The 25799-nt window shown below is 40.7% G+C and overlaps 1 protein-coding gene across 1 annotated transcript in view; it reads left to right on the top strand.

Annotated features, from left to right (window-relative positions):
- Positions 1–25799, top strand: part of LOC142107330 (excitatory amino acid transporter 2-like) — a 152507-nt gene that overhangs the window by 86927 nt on the left and 39781 nt on the right. Inside the window, exons 3-4 of the mRNA XM_075190703.1 lie at positions 8163–8315; positions 14827–15077. Coding sequence (XP_075046804.1) covers positions 8163–8315; positions 14827–15077 — 404 coding nt within the window. The remainder of the gene's footprint in view (positions 1–8162; positions 8316–14826; positions 15078–25799) is intronic.

The raw sequence follows: 25799 nt of genomic DNA, 5'->3' as shown, positions 1-25799 counted from the left end.
TGTGTGACAGTGGGTGCAATTTACCCATGCCCTTATCTAGAAAGGGGCAGGGCATGGGTCAGGAGAAAGTTGTACCTTCACAACCTCTTTTGTACTTTTGACTGCATGTCTACCTGGGCAGATTGCTGATTGTCCCGTATTGTCAGCATTAGAATAATACTGTAGATTATTGTAGTAATACTAAGGGACACTCCGTGAACTGACCTGGCGGATATGTCTGCACCTCACAGTACGGGATAAGTAGGGAACAGTAAGCTTTACACATCATTTCTGATGATGCACATAGGTACACAAGAGGATAGGGGTTGGTGAAGCATGAAAAAGAACAAACAAGAACAACCGTCATGGGTCAGTTAACTATATGTTAATTAGAAAGTTAGAAAGAGGGCAGACAACAGTTATGGGGCAGATAATGGAGACAATCAGGGACACAGACAGTGAGGGTTATTATATATAACACAGGTTAAGTAAAGAAGAGACAGAGAAAGAGAGTAGGCAATAGTAACATGGGCCAAACAAGCGTAAGCAATGAGGAAAGGGGGGGAAAGACAGGATACATGGGGCAGAGAAGGACAGATAATGGCATAGATAATGTTATAATAATGTAATAATAAACAGAAGAAATTAAATAGGCGACAAAGGGGAACATAAATAAAGCATGGGGATAGCCAGTCATTTGAGCAGGCAGGAGATTAGACGAACCCCCACAACTCTTTAAAACATCATTTGAAAGGATATACTTTCCAAGGGTATGATCTCTTCCATTTATAGCTGATTGATTGAAATCATCTTTCCCGTCTTTAATCGCTAATCACTGGAAGAACCCTGACCCTCCTACGGTGCTGGCTCTTTAAAATTACGTCTGGCATATTGCCTGCATGCAATATATTACCTACTATCTCCATGACAAACATCACAAGTTTGACCTTGTCTGGGCCCTGTGGTAACTTAGGGAAAGCCACAATTGCTTACCCTCCTCTGCCCAATTTTCTGCATCGTGAGTGTCCATCCCTCTTACCACTTGAGGTTTGAGCCGCCTCTGGATCTTCTGGTCTTGGCATCATGCTTTTATAGGTTGTACAGTACATGCCAAAAGTTTGGAGAATGACACAAATATTATTTTTCACAAAGTTTGCAGCTTCAGTGTTTTTAGACCTTTTTGTCAGATGTTTCTATAGTATACTGAAATAAAATTACAAGCATTTCATTAGTGTCAAAGGATTTTATTGGCAATTACATTAAGTTTATGCAAAGAGTCAATATTTGCAGTGTTGACCCTTCTTTTTGAAGACTTCAGCATTTCGCCCTGGAATGCTGTCAATCAACTTCTCGGCCACATACTGACTGATGGCCGATCATTCTTGCCTAATCAATGTTTGGAGTTTGTCAGAATTTGTGAGTTTTTGTTTGTCCACCCGCCTCTTTAGGATTGCCCACAAGTTCTCAATGGGATTGAGGTCTGGGGAGTTTCCTGGCTATGGACCCAAAATTTCGATGTTTTGATCCCCGAGCCACTTAGTTATCACTTTTGCTTTATGGCAAGGTGCTCCATCATGCTGGAAAAGTCATTGTTCATCACCAAACTGTTCTTGGATTGTTGGAGAAATTGCTCTTGGAGGATGTTTTGGTACCATTCTTTATTCATGGCTGTGTTCATAGGCAATATTGTGAATGAGCCTACTCCCTTGGCTAAGAAGCAACCCCACACATGAATGATCTCAGGATGCTTTACTGTTGGCATGACACAGGACTTATTGGTAGCTCTCACCTTTCCTTCTCCGGACAAACAGGATGCCCCAAACAATCTGAAAGGGGATTCATCAGAGAAAATGATTTTACCCCAGTCCTCAGCAGTCCAATCCCTGTACCTTTTGCAGAATATCAATCTGTCCCTGATGTTTTTCCTGGAGAAAAGTGGCTTCTTTGCTTGCGTTCTTGACACCAGGCCATCCTTCAAAAGTCTTCACCTCACTGTGCGTGCAGATGCACTCACACCTGCCTGCTGCCATTCCTGAGCAAGCTCTGCACTGGTGGTGCCCCAATACTGGAGCTGAAACAACTTTAGAAGATGATACTGGTGCTTGCTGGACGTTCTTGGGTTCCCTGAAGCTTTCTTCACAACTATTAAACTTCTCTCCTTGAAGTTCTTGATGATCTGATAAATGGTTGATTTAGGTGCAGTCTTACTAGCAGTAATATCCTTGCCTGTGAAGCCCTCTTTGTGCAAAGCAATGATGACTGCACATGTTTAATCACAATTTAATTGATGAATGGATTAAAAAATACAATATGTTACAAAGGAAACAGAAGAACAAAAATGTCAATGCAGAGAGAAAATGTGTAGCATAGATGTTAATTCATTCCATTTTAAAGCATCTTTCATCCAGCTTTAATGTGTCCAAAATGTCTAGAAAGGAACAAAAAGTAAAAAGACATTCGTCTTTTGGCCAGGTGCCCGTGAATCTCTAATTTACTGGCATATAATAAATAACATGGGCACCTGGTTTATAACCAAATATGGACCCCAGAATTTTTATTTACACAAAAATACATCAAAATACAAAAATACATAGCACCTCTAATTTTGCAGTGCTCTACAGAGAACTCTCATCAATTCCTGCCCCATTGAAGCTACAGTCTAGATTCCCTAACATACACACACAGACTGAGACTAAGGTCAATTTAATAGCAGCCAATTAACCTACTAGTATGTTTTTGGAGTGTGGGAGGAAACTGGAGCACCCGATATAATGGTATGGGTACTCCAGTAGAGTGATAACTAATGCTATCGAAACTATGATGTGCTTGTGTATAATTCTGCTGGACTGATATATCACTTGATGGTTACTCTCTGGGTTTGTGTATAATTTTATGGGCACTCTGCTGTGGTTTGTATGTAATTACATGGGCACATCTGCTGGATGGTACATAATCACAATGATTAACGATTAAACCCAATATTTTTATTATATACATGATAAACATATAGCACATTTTGAAAGGATTTTAAAAAAAAAACCTTGCCTTACATATACAGCAGCTGCTATGCATAAATGTAAACTTTTTGGGACTGAGTCATTAAGGAAAGTAAAGCAAAAAAAAAAAAAAGTACTTTTGCACCTTGGCAAAACAATGTTGCATTGGAGGGGGATCTAAATTTAAAATGTGAAGACAGAGTAATAGTTGGGGTAGGGCATGTCCTAAGTCAACTTTACATTTCAGTTTAAAAATAAACCTATCACGTGCTACATGAAAAACAGCCAGTATTTAACTTATGTGCAAACTAATAATAAACTACAATGCACCCCTTGCATTGTAACATGGTTTTGTCCAGGAGAAAATTTACTAATGTTTTTGCCTTACTTTACTTAATGACTCAGGCCACTTGTGTCTGGAAATACTTTCTTTGGGCGTATCATCATGAAATGACTATAATGTCTTTAATGCTTAATTTTAGTTAATTGTGCATAAAAAAATAAACAAACTAATACTTAGTCTGAGAGGAACTAATGTATAAATATTTGAGGTACAGTCTCAAGTAAGGATTACTTTAATTCAAAGCCTGTGTTTCAGCTGATGAAGTTTCCTGCTATCTATCCATGGTTCATCTCGTGTTTTCCACTGCAAAGTCCCTTACATCAACACGATTTATTAGATGGGAAAAATAAACAATGTAATATACACAGATGCTCATCCCTATATCCTTGCCTGTCCCAAAACAAGTAATTGTGCCTATGATGGTTTTGCTCTCATGGGCTTTAACAAGTAGTATACAAAACAAAAAGACAGTTGTCAGTGCTTATCCTTTACACTGCATATCTGTGTGTATCTAGCAAAATGAAAACATGAGGTATTAGTTCATATTTTGATCAAAACATTTAAGCCTGCATCCCAGTGTCAAGGGCACCTCAATATATGCAAGTCCTACACTGACCTATATGCTTTAAACACCATTAAAATGCAGTTAAAATCAGATGCACTCACCTCCCAGGTATAGGGGTTTACATCTAGCAAGGGCTGGCTTGTGAGCCACACCCAAATGTGCCTTAAATAGGCTTAATGGACAGCTGCTATGTCAATAAGGCAATATTTTGAAACAAAACCAGATAAAAAACAAGCCCGCGCTCGGTATATTCCATATTACATATGGTACCAGCTGCTTGGCAATAAGCCTGCACTCGGTATATCCCATATTCATCATCATCATTTATTTATATTGCGCCAACATATTCCGTAGCGCTTTACAATTGTGTATGGTACCAGCTGCATGGCAATATAAATGCCTATATATGTAATCAAAACAAAATAGTATTACTATTTAACAAATAGTAACCTGCCTTGAAAACCTCAGATAGATTCTAAGTATTATCTGAATTTATTACATTGCCTATTATTGCAAATTAATCAATATTTAAGGATTTGGAAGACCGGAGTTAACTCGGTTTACTGTTTTCGCCTCTGGATGATAATTATTTTAGCTGAGTACATATAACAGTACAATGTGTACTATGTGTACTAATGTTCACCAGTGGAGACTAGGATACTGTACAATACAGCCAATGACAGCAATTTTTGAAAGGTAAAATATTTAGTTTTAAAGTTATAATTACATTTTAAATATGCCAGTAGGAAATTTATATAAATCCTAAAGAGAAAAAAAAACCCAGAACAGGATAGTCAGGATTTGGATTTGGTTATATAATACAATCCATGATGTGAGTGAGTTCTCTGTACAGCGCTGCGGAATTAGTGGCGCTATATAAATAAATGGTGATGATGATGATGATGAATCCATGACACTGATTCCATTTCTATTATTATTGAACAGATTATTAACTGGAGCTGTAGCTGTATTTTTTTTTTGTTATTTTTTCATCAGACCATTTATATGATTGTTTACACATGCAATAATGAGTGTTAAGAATTATGTAAGATAGGAAGTAAAAATATAGTAGCAGAAATTTCTAAAATCCCCAACGCAGAGCACAGCTGTCATTAAGAGAAGCCAGACACTTACACTTTCTTTTTCCAGCTCCCCCCCCCTCCCCGATTCACCCATTTCACTCCACCAAATCTTACTTTCCCTTTCTCATAACTCCTATGTCATCATGAGGATTAGAATAGGGTAGGTTGGCATTCACAGATGTGTTTCATGTGCCTTCTGGCTTGTGGGAAGGAAATGACAAGCTGGTGGAAACTCATTAGTGTTTCATTATTTATCTTATTGCTGTGCAGAAAGAGAATTAAACTCTATCATAATCCCCTTTCTCGGCTGTCACATACTTCCCTTCACTATTTCCTACCTCTTGCATCAGATCGTACATTGGTCACAGGAAACAGGCTCTGACTGCAGAAATGTCTACATTGTGAAACTTTTTTTCCCTAATTTGGATAAACATTCGATTCTCTAACATCTGTTTTCATTTGTGGAAGGAACAAAGTTTACATTTTTTATTTGGCACAATGTTTTTTTATAACTTGAAGCTATTTGTTCAATCATTGTACTAATTAAAGTGGAATTAATACAAGCACGAAAATACTTATTTTAAATTCCAAGTAAGAGCTGTCTATATGTAAATGTGGAAATGATAAATGGATAGTGTATACAGTAATCAAAGCACATCTCTTTCACAGCCTGAAGCTTTGCTAACTAGAAGTTTTCCTTGCAATGGCTCTAAGTGTCCTGTTCAAATCCCCATTATAGTCGGGATAGTGCGTCACATGCAAAAGTGCAATATAATTGTAGCTACACGCCATTCAATTATTTACCTGTTCATGTTATCGCAAGCAAAGAAAATGAGTGGTTTTATAATATTTATTGGGTTCCCTGTAGTGCCACAGTGGTTCCACTATAATGGATCAGGGTCCTTAAGACCAGTGGGCATGATACCAAGGGCTAGATTTACTAAGCTGCGGGTTTGAAAAAGTGGGGATGTTGCCTAGAGCAACCAATCAGATTCTAGCTGTCATTTTGTAGAAAGTACTAAATAAATGAAAGCTAGAATTTGATTGGTTGCTATAGGCAACCAAGTAAATGAAACAGACACATTTTAAAATAAAGTTTCATAGACTAAAACACTCCTCAATCCCTCAGTCCATCTTTATTATACAATAAAATGGTATTTGTCATCCAATAGGAATTTCTTCTGTCTTTCTAGTCCAATGGGAGAATAAAACATAAAAGCTGGCTGAACTTTGAACATGACTGTGACCAAACAATTTCAAGTACATGCAGATAGGATGAAACGTTTCCCAATTCACCCCATGTACTTAAATCTCTAGTATTTACCCTAAGTGTAGTATAGATTCGGGTAGAGGCAGTAACCGCTCAATAATTCCTAGTAAAAGAGTGTTACACATGTAACAACTGGAACCAAATATAAGTCTATGTTTCAATTGTCCAATTTCAGTTTCACCGCAACAGAGGTTTTTTCCAAACAGTGATTGGTCTACCACATCGAAAGAGTCCTATGAGAAGTAAAAATGATTTAGGATATGTTACTGTAAGGGGCAGAGCTGGGGCCAAAAAGCATGGACACGCGCACAGAGAAACCTACCGTAGTGAATTTAACAAAGTGGATTCATGTGAGAGGGAGAGATCACATGACCCCTCCACACATGCTCTTCAGAGCAGAGCTGACAGCAGTGTTAATGTACACCAGCTTCATAGGAAAAAATAGAAAATAAAATAGTGGTAAATAGCATTACTGAGCAGTTCTTATACACTGTTATGGGGAGATATCTGCTGCAATGCAATGAGCATAAATCTCAATTTTGCAGTTAAACGTCAGTTTTCGGGGATTTAACTGAGGATTTATGTTTCATAAATAGGCCCCTAAGAGACAAAATTATCATTAAAATGTGAAAATAAGGTCCTATGCAATAATTTATAGAAGGTGTCTAGAGAATAGGTAAACATTAAAGGACATATTAAATTTCTACAAACAACAGGCTACCAACATACTATGTGCCTGATTTAGATTTTGAGGCAGTTTACATCCTGAAAGAATTTCTATTGAGAATCCGCACTTCCCTATGCTCAATATCAATCATTATGCTGCCAACGAGTGTACTGAAGAGGGAGTGGTCCCAATCCCCACGGAAGTACAAAGATACACAAATTCTCTGGCACTGATACAAACAGATTACACCTGTCGGGAAGTCTATCTGTTGCAGGAGCTAGTTGGCTGATACAACGATATTCCATGTCAATGATGTCTATCTAATCGCTTATTACTGACTGGTGGCAGATTGACCTCTGCAGCTAATAGTACCTTCAAAATATTAACATCACTGCTAAATTATATGTAGTCCTGACTGTCTATTCACATAATATTTAATTGTCATTTCCATTAGGATTACTACAGGAAAACTACAGATGTTTGGATTTAATTTACTTTGCATATGTGTTTGTATGTAATTAATTTTTTTTTTAATTAAAATTCAGCTTATTTAAGCTTTTATTAATAACTCTCCAAAGACATTAGACCTGATTCATTATGGAAAGTTAAGCAAAAAATTGAGTAAGTTTTTTTACTCAAGTATTTTGGACAAAACCATGTTACAATGCAAGGGGTGCAAATTAGTTTATTATTTTGCACACAAGGAAAATACTGTCTGCTTTTCCATCTAGCACACAATACTAGATAGCTTATTTGTACAATGACATTTAAAGTTGATCTAGGACATGCCCTACCCCAACTATAAATCTGTCCCCACATTTTAAAATTTTCCTCCCCCTCCAAGGCAACATGGTTTTGCCTTACTGGCCTACTTTTGCTTTACTTTCCTTAATGAATCAGGCCCATTGTCTCTTGTGTATATGATGCTTTATTACATTATTATGTTATTACTATTAATAATGTCAAGCTGTATTTCTATGCTGTCGTGGGGTGTAAGCATCATCTGCACATCTACACATCTTACAAATGCCTGGTGCAAATGCTACTGTTCTACAGCTGATGAAGCACCAGACAGAACATCCACATTGTGTCTTTTCATACAGTACATTCAGGGTGCAATGAATCCAAATCTACATGAGACCCAATGTGTTTTATCCAGCTGTAGCTCTATTAATTATATTGTATTGTTATAGTATATTGTCCCTTCATTTGTGCATCTGGTGCCATTTTCATAAAATGTTTTCTCAATTTCTTTATTAGGTGTAATATTTGGATCTCTGTTTGGCTCTCTCCTTCGATTGCTGCCACCTCTGGATGGAAACATTCTTATCCTGATCTCCTTTCCAGGAGATATTTTAATGCGGATGCTGAAAATGTTAATATTGCCACTAATTATCTCCAGCTTGATTTCCGGTAAGAAACTAGAAAAAAAGCTACATCTAATGTTATTGTTATGCTTCAAGCACATGCCCAGAACAAATGGCATCATTCAGAATCATACGCCCTTTAATGATGTGCAGGTACTTCTATAAAAAAAACGAAAAAAGAAACCCCAGTCTTTGTGGTATTTCGAAATATTAGGCCATGTCTTTCAGATCTTCCTATTTGTCAGAATCTCACATTTATACTATAAAGTAGATTTAGGGAATTTTTTATTGGACTTTCATCATCATGTTGTAGTTGATCTTCTATTATTGTGTATGATTTATTGTGTGATATATCTGGTGGTGAGGTTGCGCAAGCAACTTCTGCATTATTAGATCATGTTGGCATTCTCTGCCATGAAGGTCAAGTTTTTCAACCTGCTGGCCAAATATTACGATTTGACGTTTAGGGGGACATTTTCCAAAGTGCAGTTTTGTTAAATGACGGTTTCTCTGAGTTTTTTGTGGCAGTTTTACATCCATATTTTTTTTCTAAAGTCAAAACCATTTAAGTTCTGCTGGAAATCCACCATTCCACAAAGCACCACATGACATTACCCGATTTTTTTCTTGATGAGACTATGAATTGTCAGATTTTCCAACCAGCAATTTCAAAAACCACCTCATCGGAAATCCGCTAGAAAAGTGCCATCCAAAATGAGGTGATAGTGAGAGGTGAGGTTGAGAAAACCGCAGCTCATTGGCCTCTACGGACCTCAATGGCAAAAACCACTTTGCAAATGTGGGTGAGTCAAGATGGTGATTGTCAGGAGCGTGGTGGATGCGGTAAAGCAATATATGGTTGGTATTGTGGAGGAGGAGCTGAAAAGGGGAGGAGAAGAAGGTTTGAGGAGCAGCAGGAGGAACACCACCAGAACCAGGTCCCACGGATTCCTTAGCAGGTTTATAGGCAGCGCATGGACCTGGATACCCTCGCAGATCAGGAGGTAATGTTTTGACTTATCAGCATAAACCTCCTACATTTTCATGAGCAGGTAAGAGTTGAGTTGGAGCCAGTGCCGGAACTACCATTGGTGCAGTGCATCGGGGCCCATGGAGATAATGGGGTCCGCTGCATCGCAGATGCAGAGGGTCAGTGGCTGCGGTTCCCTCCCCCCTCTACCTGCATCAGGGCCCACAGATCGCTAGTTCCGCCTCTGGTTGGAGCCTTTTATAATCTGCTTCAAAGCACTACCTGAGCTGCACAAATTAATGTGCGCTGTCCACTTTATGGCTACAGGCTCCTTTTAGTCTGTGGTCTCTCAGGTAGTAGGCATTACACAGCCAACCTTTTCAAGGCAAATTTCTTCAGTGTTAAGTGCACTACCTAGATTGACAAACAGATCTATCTACTTCCCCAGTCGGGAGGAACAGTGGCGGGACCTCACGGTAGACTTCTATGGGCTCTCAGGACTACCTAATGTCTTGGGAGCTATACATTACACACACACACAAAACTACCTCGAGACAAGGCTGAAGCATACATCTACAGGCATCATTAACACTTTATGAATGTGCAGAACGTCTGCAATGGAAACATGCATATGATGAGCGTTGTGTTTGGCTATCCCGAGTCCTGCCATGACTCATATATCCCGTGTCAGTATCTCCCTCTATGAGAAGTTTGAGAGATGGGGAAATGCCAAAAGGATGGCTACTGGGTATGCAAAGCAACCATTACTTGTAGGTGTATCTTGTTTTATGTGCTTAACATCTTCTACCTACTATATATCTGAACTAAAATGATGATGCTATCTGTGTGTCATTGCAGGTGATTCGGAATATGATTGCAACTCCTGGCTGATGATGAATCTGTAGACTACTGCACAATACAAGTATAATTGTTCATATTGCCACTGGGGTGTGATAGCACATACCTTTGGACTATTGAAGTCCAGGTTCGGGTGCCTTTATAAATCTAGTGGTGTGCTTCTCTAGGACCCTGCAAAAGTTACAGAGATTGTGTTGGTTTCTTGTCTGCTACACAATATAGCTTTACAGCAGAATACATCTTATATTGTTGCAGCCGATAACAAGCAAGCAGGGGTCCTTGTACTATCATCATCATCATGACTATCATTAGATATGGAGAATACAGAGTTGGGGAGGCAGGTGAGGCAAAGACTAAAAGACACATACTTTTCATGTGGGTGTTTTGTGTTTAGATATAAAAAACATTAATTTAATTGCTTATTTGTGAGGAGGCAACTGTGGCCTCAACCTGTGACACCCTTAACCTGGTATGTGTAGTGTAAATGAGCTTGTGCGCTATACTGATGGATTGCCTAACTATAGTTAGAGCCTGCTACACAGATGCAGCCTCTGTTGATGCAAAAATAACCTAATGATATCCAAACACGTTCTATTGTTCTTTTTAAATGTATGTGAACAAAAAATAACATAGATCTAGATTTAACTTAATATTAAAATATTTGGACCATTAAATTGGTGAAAGACAACAAAGAGTCATGTTGCATCTCTAAGGTGGATGTGAAAAAGATGTACAGACATATGTTGTTCTGTAACATAAACACTATTTTTTCTTAACAATTTAGGGCATGGCTTGCCCTTGGGGACATTACGGTGCCCCCCCTTCCCATGTGCATTCACCACTCCTCCTTGGAATAGTTGGGCCAAAAGTGGATGGTGTACGGGGCACACTGGTTTCTGCTGAAATGGGGAAACTAGGTAAGTGTGCCAGCAAATCGTGGTGTAATTAGGAAGCTGGATTGAGGGAATTGATGTTTAGCTCCATGACTGACTGGGTCAATGCGTTTATTGTAGCAACCATTTATTTTAATGAATAATCTATGCTGGGCATGGTGAAGCCATTATTATGTGGGGAAACGCGTCAGGTGGAATGCTGTTACACTTTTCTACAAAGTAATTTGCTCTGCACACCATAACTTCCTTAAGCCAAGAAGTATAGGAGTGTGCCGCTTGTTTGAAAGCCGCTTATAACACCTGTGGGAAACCACCTGATCCAGACTTCCTCGTTGAAGTGTCCATGATCTTGCTATCCAAATGGAGATAGCTAATATGGAACTCTGTTGCAGATCCACTTGTTTCCCTACAGTGGCCAGCGGAGACTTCAGACAGTACAACACACTTTATCCCGAAGTTCACTTACACTGTAGAGACTATAATAAACCTTCTAGGGGCATACAGTTAATCAAATTAATTTAAATATTGAGTACCAGTTCTATTGGATTTGATATTATCTACTGAGACTCCAATATATAAGCTGACTATGTGAACGATTACTTATCCATGTCATTAACTGTTGAATCTAATACATCCACCTTTGCAACAATTTCAGTGTTAATTAGTTGTTTAGGACTGATAACACAAACTATTGTTTTATTTACACTGTAATCTCCTTTGTGTTGTATTATAACATAATGCATATGGGAATGCAATTTTCTAATTTATTGTGTGCAATGTTTAGATTCTTATATTCATTTTTGGTCTTGCATTAAAATATTAGTCCATTTGTATGAAAAAACATCTCTCATATGGACTTGTTTTTTGTCAACATGTTAGTTTTTTTTTTTTATTTGGTTGATCCTGTTATGGAGATGTATAATTCCTGATAAGAGGCTGCCAATATTCTTAGTCTTTGGTTCTTCCATTTATGTGATTTGGTTTTCAATCAGCGCCTTTTAAAAATATTTTTTCTTTGTTCGAACATGTTGTGCAGTGGTCTCTATACCGAGGTACCTTACTGCCATATGTTGACTTTGGAATTCCATAAATATATTTTGAGTTTCTCTGGATTCTGACATAGCAGCTGCCATGTTAATTACTGGGCTTGTTGGTGTTGGTGGAGTCTCTTCATGGACAGGAGGCTCGTGTGTCTGTGTTGGTTCAGGCTCAGGTGGGCCAGAGGCAATGTCCACAAACTCGAGTGTGAAGATCTCATTTACCTATGCATGTGCATTCATCCATTGTTCATCATGTCCCAGGTGTACAGTGGGGTTTGCCATTTGGTGGGGTGGTTCTATAAGTGAGAAAATATTTATAACTATGTACAATTTTAACACAACATATGTACCATTTTTTTTGGAGGAGGAAAATAAGCTTAGCACAATAACAGTAATGACAAAAATGTTTTCATTTTTTTTTAGGTGGACTCACCTGCTACTTCTTCATCTAAGGCTTGCTATGTTATTGGTGGTGGCTCCTGTGTTGCCGGTGGTGGGCCGGTGGCCGGTTGTGAAGAAGATGTTGATGGAAGCATGGGGCAATATATTAATTTGTGAACATTATTAGCTGTTTATTATGTTAATTAAAAGGTTTGAGATTCATGGACTATTCTGCTACGTACATTTAACATGATTACTTAAAGTATTTAATTGTAAAAAATAAACATTTTTTGTTTAAAGTCATAGCTGTACTCATGATGTTACTGTGCTGGAGTTCTATTTTATAATGTCTATGATCTAAGCTGGCAGTATCTGGCCGAGTTCTTACTCATAGCTGGCATATTGCATGATCAGGTCTGGGTCATCACTTGTGGTTGCATCAGACCTTTTTTATTGGCCAATTTTCTCTTTTAGCCATCTTTTGTTATCGGTAAAATGTTTCCGATAGTGGTTCACTGATCTCTTTAAAGGCACGACTGCATTGACACTATTACATACTCCTGCGAATAGGTGGTTCTTGAGTTTTACTGGAGTTCCCATAATAGGGTATTATGGCCCTTACAAACATACAATTTTCATCATGGTTAAAGAATATATTTCTGCCAGACTTGGTTTTGCCAAGCTGACTGTTACGAGCCCCGCCGCGACTCACTCACCTGCGTCCCGGCCGTCGCTATGGCGACCGGGACGTCATTTCCGGCCATAACCCGGCCGTTGCCGGGGCAACGCTCAGAAGCTTCAGCGCTGCGTCCCGGCAATGAGGAAGCCGGGCGCATGCGCTCACCACAATCTCTAGCCTGCGGGCTGATTAATGCTGCACATTAGTTAGGCAGGGTCTGTGTCTAATTCAGAGCCAGGCTCTGATTGGTGGCCACTGGTACTTAAGGCATTGAGGTCTGCTACCTCATTGCCGGTTATAGCTTCTGCTCTCCAGTCTGCTGACCTGCTTGTTCCCGTTCCTGTCTTCTGAACCTCTACTGATTTCCCATGTATGACCCTTGGCTTTGAATTGGACTTCGCTTGTGTATCCTGTGACCCTGATCTCTGGCCTGTTTACCGTTTCTGCTATCCGCTTGTGACCCCTGACCTCGGCTTGTTTACTGGTACTGTTGTCTGCTGCCGGCCCTTGACCTCTGCGTGGACCTCACTCCGCTTGCCTGGGTTCTCCCCAGCCGGTACACACTTCACGACCCTCTGTCAGTCTGCGACCCAGTCTGTCCCCACCATCAGGGGCTCCAGTGAACACCTGATTGGTAGAGTAGATTCCGGGTTGTGTTGTGCCGGCTGGAGGGGTTCCTTACACTGTCTACCCTCATCTAGCCCTCCCTCATCACATTCATCCTGAGTTTCTGTCCCTCTTCCTGACCCTGCTGCCTATCCTCCTTCTCCAAGTTGCCACGCTCTCTCTTCTCTTACTCCATCTCTCCCACAACACAAAAAAAACACTTAACACACAAAAAATAAAGACAAAACTCAATAGACAGATAATACTGACACTTACAGACCACTCTCACACAAAAACACAGACACAACTTAAATCAAAATAGGCAGCAAACAATAAGCTAAACAGACCAATAAAGAACAAGACTACAAAGAAGAACAAGACACCTTTCAACAATCATAAATTAGAACTTTACTCACTTCCAAAAACCTGCCCACAACTCCTGTCCTATAAACTAGCACTTCATACCCCAATCAAAGATAATGAGAAAGTGGCCCATCTTTTATAGGTCTTTTGTGAATATAATACTGCGCTTTTTTTAGGGCCTAATCCGCCTATTGAAAAAAATGCGTTATTCTAAACATGGCTGTTAGAAATCCAACTGTTGGCAGGTTTGAATCAGTTTGTCGGTGGGTTGGAGAAATCCGCTAGCAGATTTGGATTTGTGAAGCCTCCGCACATCGCTGACTATCAGAGGCGGCTAGAGATTTCACCCTCCAAACTGGTGGGTAGAAAATTTGGCACATTTCAACTCAAAACCGACAGTGATGTACTGCAATGTGCAGTAAATTAAAAACAGCACTTTGGAGAATGCCCCCTTTAACATTGCAAGGTTATCTTCCTCTTACGAAACACTGTTGCCTGCTGCCAATGATCATGTAGCATCCACTTAAAGTCTGGTGGAGTCTTTCCTGCAAAAGCCTTGGATCTAACAAGTACTTTGCTTTTATATTGGCACCAATACCTTTCTCTTCTTTTTTTTAAGAGAAATTGGTTAAATACATTAGTAAAACTGCAGAAATCACGCAGTGGGATTAATATCATTGGGCCCATTTCACTTGTAATATAGAGAGTTCTCCTACCTTTGTAGAAAAGATAGAATTGACAATATAATCTTCTCTTTGTGCCAACAGGTTTGGCTGGCCTTGATGCCAAGTCTAGTGGGAGAATGGGCACACGTGCCATGGTTTACTACATGTCTACTACCATCCTAGCAGCACTGCTTGGAGTCATCCTGGTTCTCTCTATACACCCTGGAAACCCAAAGCTGAAGAAGCAGGTCAGCATCTCAACTAAAAATGAAGAGGTTTCCAGTATTGATGCATTTTTGGACCTCATCAGAAACCTTTTCCCAGAGAACCTGGTACAAGCGTGTTTTCAGCAGGTATGAATATCATATTTAAGTGTCTTTGCTGAATAAAACTTGTTTACTGGATTATGCTTGTATTTTATGGTTTACTGGATGTTGGCCAATAAGACAATACACTTTCTAGACAATTTGTATTACCAGTAGGGTAGTTAGGGTAATGCGCTGTTTTTTTATGTAATGGTTTTCGGTGTAACCTAATCAAGCATTTTCCAGTTGCTTGATCGTTGGTGATTAAACTCTTTACAGCGATCAGCCATTTTGCACCAGCTTGTTACCTATGGGGTGATCTGTACAGTCAATTTTGTGTAATTAAACCATTGACTTTCAATTGTACAGTGCCACTATTTAATCACTTCACACAAACTTCAAGCAATTTAGCAGTTGAGGAGTTTGTATGTTCTCTTTGTTTGCGTGGGTTTCCTCCAGGTGCTCTGGTTTCCTCCCACACTCCAAAAACATACTAGTAGGTTAATTGGCTGCTAACAAATTGACCCTAGTCTGTGTGTGTGTGTGTGTGTGTGTGTGTATATATGTTAGGGAATTTAGACTGTAAGCCCCAATTGGGCGGGGACTGATGTGAGTTAGTTCTCTGTACAGCGCTGTGGAATTAGTGGTGCTATATAAATAAATGGTAATAATAATAATAATAATTATTTACGTTACTAGACTTTTAATGGAACAAGCAATTAATCACTCATTCAGGGCAGGAAATGCAACTTTGACCCGCGCATTTAGGTTAATCTCAGGCAGTACATTGCTTAATGTAGCAAAAAGTAGCACAGTGTTTATAAGAGATTAATCTCAGGAAATGAAATCGCAGAGACTAAAAATCACCAACGTAATGGAGGCCTTACAGAAACCCAGCCTGTCACCCACGTCATACTCACACCCATAAAATCTGATGTACAATTTGATATACAATCTGGGGGTAAATGTATGAAGCTCCGAGTTCTTCAACACCCGCGAGTTCGGCGTCTTCAGCGCTTAAATTTAAAGCGGCGCTGCCTTGTAAAGGGAAGTTTCCCTTTACAAGGCAGCGCCGCTTGTTTCCCTTTACAAGGCAGCGCCGCTTGTTTCCCTTTACAAGGCAGCGCCGCTTGTTTCCCTTTACAAGGCAGCGCCGCTTGTTTCCCTTTACAAGGCAGCGCCACTTGTTTCCCTTTACAAGGCAGCGCCGCTTTAAATTTAAGCGCTGAAGACGCCGAACTCGCGGGTGTTGAAGAACCCGGAGCTTCATACATTTACCCTATGATGTTAAATCTAATGTACAATCTGATATACAAAAAAATAAAAAACATCTAGAAAATGTAAAATGATAAGGCAGTTACAACATACCTTGATAATACTGGAATCATCCCACTTCTGTTATCTGTGTTACATAAGGTGATTTATTTAAAACATATTTATACTCTTGTTGAAAGCCATGGCATTCCTACACATGAACTTATAGTTCATGTGTAGACTTAGGGCTTCATACACTTGTAGCTGATGCTGGACCTCTCCTTTATATTGGTCTCATCTCCCCACTTCTGTTATCTGTGTTACATAAGGTGATTTATTTAAAACATATTTATACTCTTGTTGAAAGCCATGGCATTCCTACACATGAACTTATAGTTCATGTGTAGACTTAGGGCTTCATACACTTGTAGCTGATGCTGGACCTCTCCTTTATATTGGTCTCATCTCCCCACATATTCCCCATGCTATGAATAGATGAATTTCCTCAGAGAAATAATTTCACTCACACAATTAATTTAAGGACATTTAACAAGACTGTGACAGAGCAATCTGTGTGAAAGGTGCCTATTTCCCTATGTTGGGGAATTGAAACCACTGCTAAAAAGGCCTAGGGTTCCAACCTGGAGACCCTCCGATAGACTCAAGGCATACTTCAGTCTATAAATAACAAAATAACATTAAAATGATAAGTAAAAAATAAAAACTTGACATAAAACTAGACTAAAACTAGACATGCCAAATTGACAATTTGGGGGAACGCAATTTTACTGTTACTACGGTAGAAATATCATCTCACTTTTCTTTGCACCTCTACGAGGCGCAAGGAAAAATGAGCAGATATTTCTATAAAAACATCTAACACGAAGTGTCTCCAGAATGGTCGTTAGACACTTTGCAGCTAATTGAATTCCCCCCTTAGAATGTTTGTAACGGAAAACAAATAACCATAAAAATGTTGCAAGCAGCAATATAAATAACAATTGAGAGTAAAAAGCTAAGCTAAAGAAGGCATTACTTGTAAGCAGAATGGATGTAGTAGGGACCCTTTTTAAGGGGTTTACCTTGGACATCTGTGCTTGTCTTGTGTGTTTTGTAGGACGTTGCTGCCGCTACGGGTGTTCCAGGCGTTCCGATTCCTATAGGTTTTGTCTTGTTTACGGTTGGTTCTGCCGTGGCGCATCTTTAGGTGGGGTGGGTGGTGTATTGGGGAAGGGGAAAATAAGGGGGATATATAGATGTATCGGTACAGACAATATAATTGGTTTGCTGGATATGCAGAGGATGATCATAGCTTTTTGCGGTTTTAAATGTTATAGCTCTTTTGCTTTTTCTGTTTATAACTCTATTGCAATGTATATTGATTGTATAAGTGGTGCCAACTTTTTGTTCATAGCTCAATGTTTATAGCTCGGTGTCCTATTCCGGATATATGTAACAGTGTTTAAATCACCGTAATTATACCTCCGAGTTTATGCTCGTTACTAGCTCTATGGTTAAGTGCTTGTAGTTTATAGCTCATATGCGGTGTACAGTGGTGTAATTTTTGTGTTATGTGTCTGGGGGATATTATGGTGTTGTGTGGAATGTTCGGTACTTCTATGTGTTTGTTATATGTCTAAATATGGATATATGGGTAGAAGGTGAATGAGGTGGTTATGGTACGGATGTATGTGTAGTGTATATGCGGAGATGGATAGCGTGCTCTTATGGTTTGCTCTTATAAGAGCAGTTGTATATTCTTAACGCCCTTCCTTTTTGTGATGGCCGGTGGGATGCGGGGCCTCTTCGTTGGTGGTGAACGATGAGGTAGCTAGGGCCGAGCGGCTTCCTGCGGCGGTACTTGGAACGCACTATGCGTTCCAAATGCTGATCCTCCAGGTTCTGGGTGAAACGCACAGGTGCCGGCCTCGGATGTCCATACAAGCTATAACCACAGAGCTGGTAACTAGAGCATAAACTCTGAGCTATAATTACGGTGATTTAAACACTGTTACATATATCCGGAATAGGACACCGAGCTATAAACATTGAGCTGTAAACAAAAAGTTGCCACCACTTATACACTCAATATACATTGCAATAGAGCTATAAACAGAAAAAGCAAAAGAGCTATAACATTTAAAACCGCAAAAAGCTATAATCATCCGCTGCATATCCAGCAAACCAAGTATATTGTCTGTACCGATACATTTATTTTTCCCCCCTTATTCTCCCCTTCCCCAATACACCACCCACTTCTCTCCCCTTACAGGCACCTAAAGTTGCGCCATGGCAGAACAAACCGCAAACATTACCTGTAAGCAGTATATAAGTATTGAGGATATTAAGCAAACTGTTCCTTATAGCTGCTACCATCTAGGAAGGAAGTGGAGCATTATAGTTCTGCTCTGTGCTGCTATTTTCCCCTTGGCTTCTTGATCAGAAAAACAGCACTGCAAGGTTTTGGAGGGAAGGGAAGGAGCAGTGAGAGACCGCAATTATGGAAAGTTCTCTCACTTACACCCCAGTACTGCAGCTTTTTTAAAATGGTGAACTAAATTTTTTACCATTTTAGGTAGTAGTGCAGCTTTAAAATTGTTGTTGCTAATGTCTGCTAGCAGCAAAGAACATACATGAACATGTTTGCACTTAGCTTTTAGAGAAGGGGATTTGACAATCTTTTCATAGTTTATTATTTTTTTCCCATTCTGAAAGGCAAGATTGCTCAAACGTTACATGGTTTGAGCTATTTCGCCTATCAGAGCCATGTGTAAAAACGGTGTGTGTGAAAGTCCTTGGCACAGTGGAATTCCCACTAGTGAGAATTTGTCATGGATTTATCAGTACAATCAACAATTGGAAGATAATATAATAAAAAGTAATGACCTTTACGTATTGTAAAGATAAAAATCTGCATGTTCAATACATTACAAATGGTTCAATGTAGCACGTATACAGTGGTTACAGATAGCAAAATGTAGCATAACACGTAATAGCAATAGCGGCAGTTTGCTTTGATGAACTTTCCATACAGCAAATAAGAGAATAATTAGATGAAGGTGCCTGTTTGTGTAACCAGTCCAATTGTTTTCAACTCCCTCCTGCGGAAATCTTTCTAATTCCCTCCTTCTGTTTATCTTTACTCTTTATAATTGCAGCTGCTCATATTTGGCTTTCCTTGTTTTTTAATTGTTCCTCATACACTGTAATTAAGGAAGATATTCTTACTCGTGGTGCCTCTTCCAAGCGAGGTCACCGCGTCACCTGCTCGTAGGTGTTGTTCTCTAATGGGGTTGCCGTGTTTTCCTCACCCAAAATGTTGTTGCATAATTGGATCCAACGTACTTCATCTGGAAACACTGGACTTCATCAGGGATAGTTTGTCCATTTGGTGATAGACGACTTTAAATATTTTCAGTATTGTTAATTACGTGGTGCAATCAGACACTTCCTGTTTTCAAAACCTCACATGCATACTTTAATTAATTTACCCATGTGTATCTTACAATTTTAAACCAGATTGATAGCAAAAACACACACACATAGGGCCGATTCGGGTTGGGTACGGTTTTTCGATAGTGAAAAATCCGACACAGAGGAGACCTACAAATAAAAAATGAATTTAGTAAAAACCGGAGAGCTCTTCATTCGGAATAAGTTGCAGTCAGCATGCTGGTGCCATTGGAGATGTGCAGCGTTGGTTTTCAGGTAAGTCTAGTTATATTGAAATTGGTTTCTCCTAAATTTAGTAATTGTTTGTAGGTCTTCTCTTGCCGGAATTGTGGTAATCGTTTTAACGATTTCCACCGCCTGATTCATTAAGGAAAGTAAAGCAAAAAAAAAAGGAGTAACTTTGAACTTTGGCAAAACCTTGTTGTATTGATGGGGAAGTAAATTTAAAATGTGAGGACAGATTTATAATTGGGCTCGAGGATGTCCTAGATCAACTTTTAATGTCAGTGTAAAAATGAAGCTATCAAGTATTTGCGTCCTAAATGAAAAAACAGCAAGTATTTTCCTTATGTGCAAAATAATAAACCATACTTGCTAGAGATGAGCGGGCTTGGATATCTGAAATCCGAGCCCACCCGAACGTTGCCGATCCGAGCCGGATCCGAGACAGATCCGGGTATTCCCGCCAATTGCAAAACTGAGTCATAATCCCGCTGTCGGATCTCGCGATACTCGGTTCCTATAAATTCCCCGCTAGTTGCCGCCATCTTCACTCGGGCATTGATAAGGGTAGAGGGAGGTTGTGTTAGGTGGTTCTCTGTCCTGCTATATCTCGTGCTGTGCTGTGCTGTTCAGTGCTGTGCTGTGCTGTTCAGTTCTGTGCTGTGCTGTGCTGTGTTCTACTCAGTCCAGTGGTGCTGTGTCCTGTGCTCTGTCCTTCTGAGTTCAGTGGTGCTGCTGGGTCCTGTGCTGTGTCCTGTTCAGTCCAGTTCAGTCCAAAATTACAAAAAAAGTAATTATAAAAAAAAAAAAATATCCCAAAACAATCCTGCAGTATAAGTCCATTGGTACTGCTATATTACAAAGTTCACTGATTCTGCAGTATAAGTCCAGTGGTACTGATATATTACAAAGTTCACTGATTCAGCAGTATAAGTCCAGTGGTACTGCTATATTACAAAGTTCACTGATTCAGCAGTATAAGTCCAGTGGTACTGATATATTACAAAGTTCACTGATTCAGCAGTATAAGTCCAGTGGTACTGCTATATTACAAAGTTCACTGATTCATAAAGAACTGGTAGTTGCTCAAATCAATTTATAGGCTATAACAGGTGCATGAAAGGGTGGGGTTATCCTAAAAGGAAAAAACACAGACAAATTCCCCCAGCACACTGCTATAGCCAGCAACAGATCTGCTATTTCTACTGTAAATAAAAATGCAAAAGTTTAAGTTGCACACATTTGCAAATGTATGTTGAAGCCACCCACCACTCCAAGGTGCTTTTGCTAATAGGGTGGTCCTACTCTAAACAATGAGAGTCCCATATATTTGGGCCATACATATGTGTTTTTAAATTGAGAGCTAACTTACCAAAGAGGTACCCCAGAGACCTCCAAATAGCAATCCAATGTCAGTACTCCCCTCAACTACTGACACCAACATGCCTCTCAGACAAATAAAGAACTGGTAGTTGCTCAAATCAATTTATAGGCTATAACAGGTGCATGAAAGGGTGGGGTTATCCTAAAAGGAAAAAACACAGACAAATTCCCCCAGCACACTGCTATAGCCAGCAACAGATCTGCTATTTCTACTGTAAATAAAAATGCAAAAGTTTAAGTTGCACACATTTGCAAATGTATGTTGAAGCCACCCACCACTCCAAGGTGCTTTTGCTAATAGGGCGGTCCTACTCTAAACAATGAGAGTCCCATATATTTGGGCCATACATATGTGTTTTTAAATTGAGAGCTAACTTACCAAAGAGGTACCCCAGAGACCTCCAAATAGCAATCCAATGTCAGTACTCCCCTCAGCTACTGACACCAACATGCCTCTCAGACAAATAAAGAACTGGTAGTTGCTCAAATCAATTTATAGGCTATAACAGGTGCATGAAAGGGTGGGGTTATCCTAAAAGGAAAAAACACAGACAAATTCCCCCAGCACACTGCTATAGCCAGCAACAGATCTGCAATTTCTACTGTAAATAAATATGCAAAAGTCTCAGTTGCACACATTTGCAAATGTATGTTGAAGCCATCCACCACTCCAAGGTGCTTTTGCTAATAGGGTGGTCCTACTCTAAACAATGAGAGTCCCATATATTTGGGCCATACATATGTGTAAGTATAAGTCCAGTGGTACTGATATATTACAAAGTTCACTGATTCAGCAGTATAAGTCCAGTGGTACTGCTATATTACAAAGTTCACTGATTCAGCAGTATAAGTCCAGTGGTACTGATATATTACAAAGTTCACTGATTCAGCAGTATAAGTCCAGTGGTACTGCTATATTACAAAGTTCACTGATTCAGCAGTATAAGTCCAGTGGTACTGATATATTACAAAGTTCACTGATTCAGCAGTATAAGTCCAGTGGTACTGATATATTACAAAGTTCACTGATTCAGCAGTATAAGTCCAGTGGTACTGCTATTACAAAGTTCACTGATTCAGCAGTATAAGTCCAGTGGTACTGCTATTACAAAGTTCACTGATTCAGCAGTATAAGTCCAGTGGTACTGCTATATTACAAAGTTCACTGATTCAGCAGTATAAGTCCAGTGGTACTCTCCTGTGCCACATATAATTTTTAAAGGCTTTGCCGAGTGTGTGTGGCTTAGGGGTACGCTCTCTTGTGCTACATATAATGGAAAACAAAAATTTGGAGGATAAAGTAGGGAAAGATCAAGACCCACTTCCTCCTAATGCTGAAGCTGCTGCCACTAGTCATGACATAGACGATGAAATGCCATCAACGTCGTTTGGCAAGCCCAATGCCCAATCTCCTAGTACAGGGCATGTAAAATCCAAAAAGCCCTAGTTCTCAAAAAGTAGCAAAAAGAGAAACTTAAAATCATCTGAGGAGAAACGTAAAGTTGGCAATATGCCATTTACGACAAATAGTGGCAAGGAACGGCTTAGGCCCTGGCCCGTGTTCATGACTAGTGGTCCAGCTTCACCCAAGGATCTAAGCCCTCCTCCTTCGCCCCCTAGAAAAAATTTAAGAGAGTTATGCTGTCAGCAACAACAACAAAACAGCAAAGATCTCTGCCTTCTAAACAGATGACATCACAAATCCCCAAGGCGAGTCCAAGGGTGTTGGTGGTTGTGAAGCCTGACCTTCCCATCACTGTACGGGAAGAGGTGACTCCATCCAGCATTTGCAGCACACCCTCTGCATATGTTGGAAGGATCACCCACAGTGTAGATCCAGACTTCGATAATCAAGGTGTCAATGTTGTACACCGGGAGGAGGCTATTGATGTAGCTGGCGGTGTGGAGGAACTCGATGATGAGGATGGTGATGTGGTTATTGTAAATGAGGCACCAGGGGGGGAAACAGCTGATGTCCATGGGATGAGAAAGCCCATCGTCATGCCTGGTCAGAAGACCAAAAAATGCACCTCTTCGGTCTGGAGTTATTTTTATCCAAATCCGGACAACCAATGTATGGCCATATGTAGCTTATGTAAAGCTCAAATAAGCAGGGGTAAGGATCTTGCCCACCTAGGGACATCCTCCCTTATACGTCACCTGAAAACCTTCATAGTTCAGTGGTTAGTTCAGGAACTGGGCCTAGGACCGTCATCAGTACAGGGACACCTAAATCCCTTGGTCCTGTTGGATACACACCACCAACACCCTCCTCGTCAACTTCCTCCACGATCTCCATCAGATTTAGAACTGCAGGCCATGTCACCAGCCAGACTGAGTCCTATTCTATACGGGATTCATCCGAGGAATCCTGCAGCGGTACACCTACTACTGCCACTGCTGCTGTTGCTGCTGTTAGTCGGTCATCTTCCCAGAGGGGAAGTCGTAAGACCGCTACGTCTTTCAAAAAACAATTGACCGTCCAACAGTCATTTGCCATGACCACAAAATACGATAGTAGTCACCCTATTGCAAAGCGTATAACTGCGGCTGTAACTGCAATGTTGTTGTTAGACGTGCGCCCGGTGTCCGCCATCAGTGGAGTGGGATTTAGAGGGTTGATGGAGGTATTGTGTCCCCGGTACCAAATCCCGTCGAGATTCCACTTCACTAGGCAGGCGATACCAAAGATGTACAGAGAAGTACGAGCAAGTGTCCTCAGTGCTCTTAAAAATGCGGTTGTACCCACTGTCCACTTAACCACGGACATGTGGACAAGTGGTTCTGGGCAAACGAAGGACTATATGACTGTGACAGCCCACTGGGTAGATGCATCCCCTTCCGCAGCAACAGCAGCAGCTGCATCAGTAGCAGCATCTACACAACGTCTGCTCATGCCAAGGCAGGCAACATTGTGTATTACAGGCTTTAATAAGAGGCACAACGCTGACAACCTATTAGAGAAAATGAGGGAAATTATTTCGCAGTGGCTTACCCCACTTAGACTGTCCTGGGGATTTGTGGTGTCAGACAACACCAGTAACATTGTGCAGGCATTGCATATGGGCAATTTCCAGCACATCCCATGTTTTGCCCACACCGTTAATTTGGTGGTGCAGCATTACCTCAAGAGTGACAGGGGTGTGCAGGAGATGCTTGCGGTGGCCCGCAAAATTGCTGGACACTTTCGGCATTCTGCCAGTGCCTACCGCAGGCTCCAGGCACATCAAAAAAGCATGAACCTGCCCTGCCATCACCTCAAACAAGAGGTTGTGATGCGCTGGAACTCCACCCTCTATATGCTGCAGAGGATGGAGGAGCAGCAAAAGGCCATTCAGGCCTACACCGCCACCTATGATATAGGCAAAGGAGTGGGGATGCGCCTGAGTCAAGCGCAGTGGAGACTGATTTCCGTGTTGTACAAGGTTCTCCAGCCGTTTGAACTTGCCACACGAGAAGTCAGTTCTGACACTGCCAGCTTGAGTCAGGTGATTCCCCTGATCAGGCTGTTGCAGAAGCAGCTGGAGAAAGTGAGGGAGGAGCTGGTAAACCATTGCGATTCCACCAAGCATGTAGCTCTTGTGGATGAAGCCCTTCGTACGCTTTGCCAGGATCCGCGGGTGGTCACTATTTTAAAGGCAGAGGAATACATTCTGGCCACCGTTCTCGATCCTCGGTTTAAAGCGTATGTTTTGTCTCTGTTTCCGGCGGACACAAGTCTGCAGCGGTGCAAAGACCTGCTGGTCAGGAGATTGTCCTCTGAAGAGGACCGTGACATGCCAACAGCTCCACCCTCATTTTCTTCCACATCTGTGGCTGCGAGGAAAAAGCTCAGTTTTCCTAAAAGAGCCGCTGGCGGGGATGCTGATAACATCTGGGCCGGACTGAAGGACCTGCCAACCATTGCAGACATGTCTACTGTTGCTGCATTGGATGCTGTCACAATAGAAAAAATGGTGGAGGATTATTTTGCTGACACCATCCAAATAGACATGTCAGACAGTCCATATTGTTACTGGCAGGAAAAAAAGCCAGTTTGGAAGCCCCTGTACAAACTGGCTCTATTTTACCTGAGTTGTCCCCCCTCCAGTGTGTACTCGGAAAGAGTTTTTAGTGCAGCGGGGAACCTGGTCAGTGAGCAGCGAAGGAGGTTGCTTCCTCAGAACGTTGAAAAAATGATGTTCATAAAAATGAATTATCAATTCCTCAATCAAGTACAGCACTGCCCTCCAGATAGTACAGACATGTGGTTGTGGAGTCCAGCAGGGACTAATTGAAAATTGTGTGAGGAGGAGGAGGAAGTACACACTGTAGGGGGAGAGGAATCAGAGGTTGAGGATGAGGACGACATCTTGCCTCAGTAGAGCCTGTTTATTTTGTACAGGGAGAGATGAATAGCTTTTTTGGTGTGGGGGCCCAAACAAACCAATCATTTCAGGCACAGTTTGGTAGGCCCTG

Source organism: Mixophyes fleayi, chromosome 11, assembly GCF_038048845.1.
Source record: "Mixophyes fleayi isolate aMixFle1 chromosome 11, aMixFle1.hap1, whole genome shotgun sequence".
Lineage (NCBI taxonomy): Eukaryota > Metazoa > Chordata > Amphibia > Anura > Limnodynastidae > Mixophyes > Mixophyes fleayi.
The sequence above is the reverse complement of the archived record's forward strand: the minus strand, read 5'-3'. Positions and strand labels throughout refer to the sequence as shown.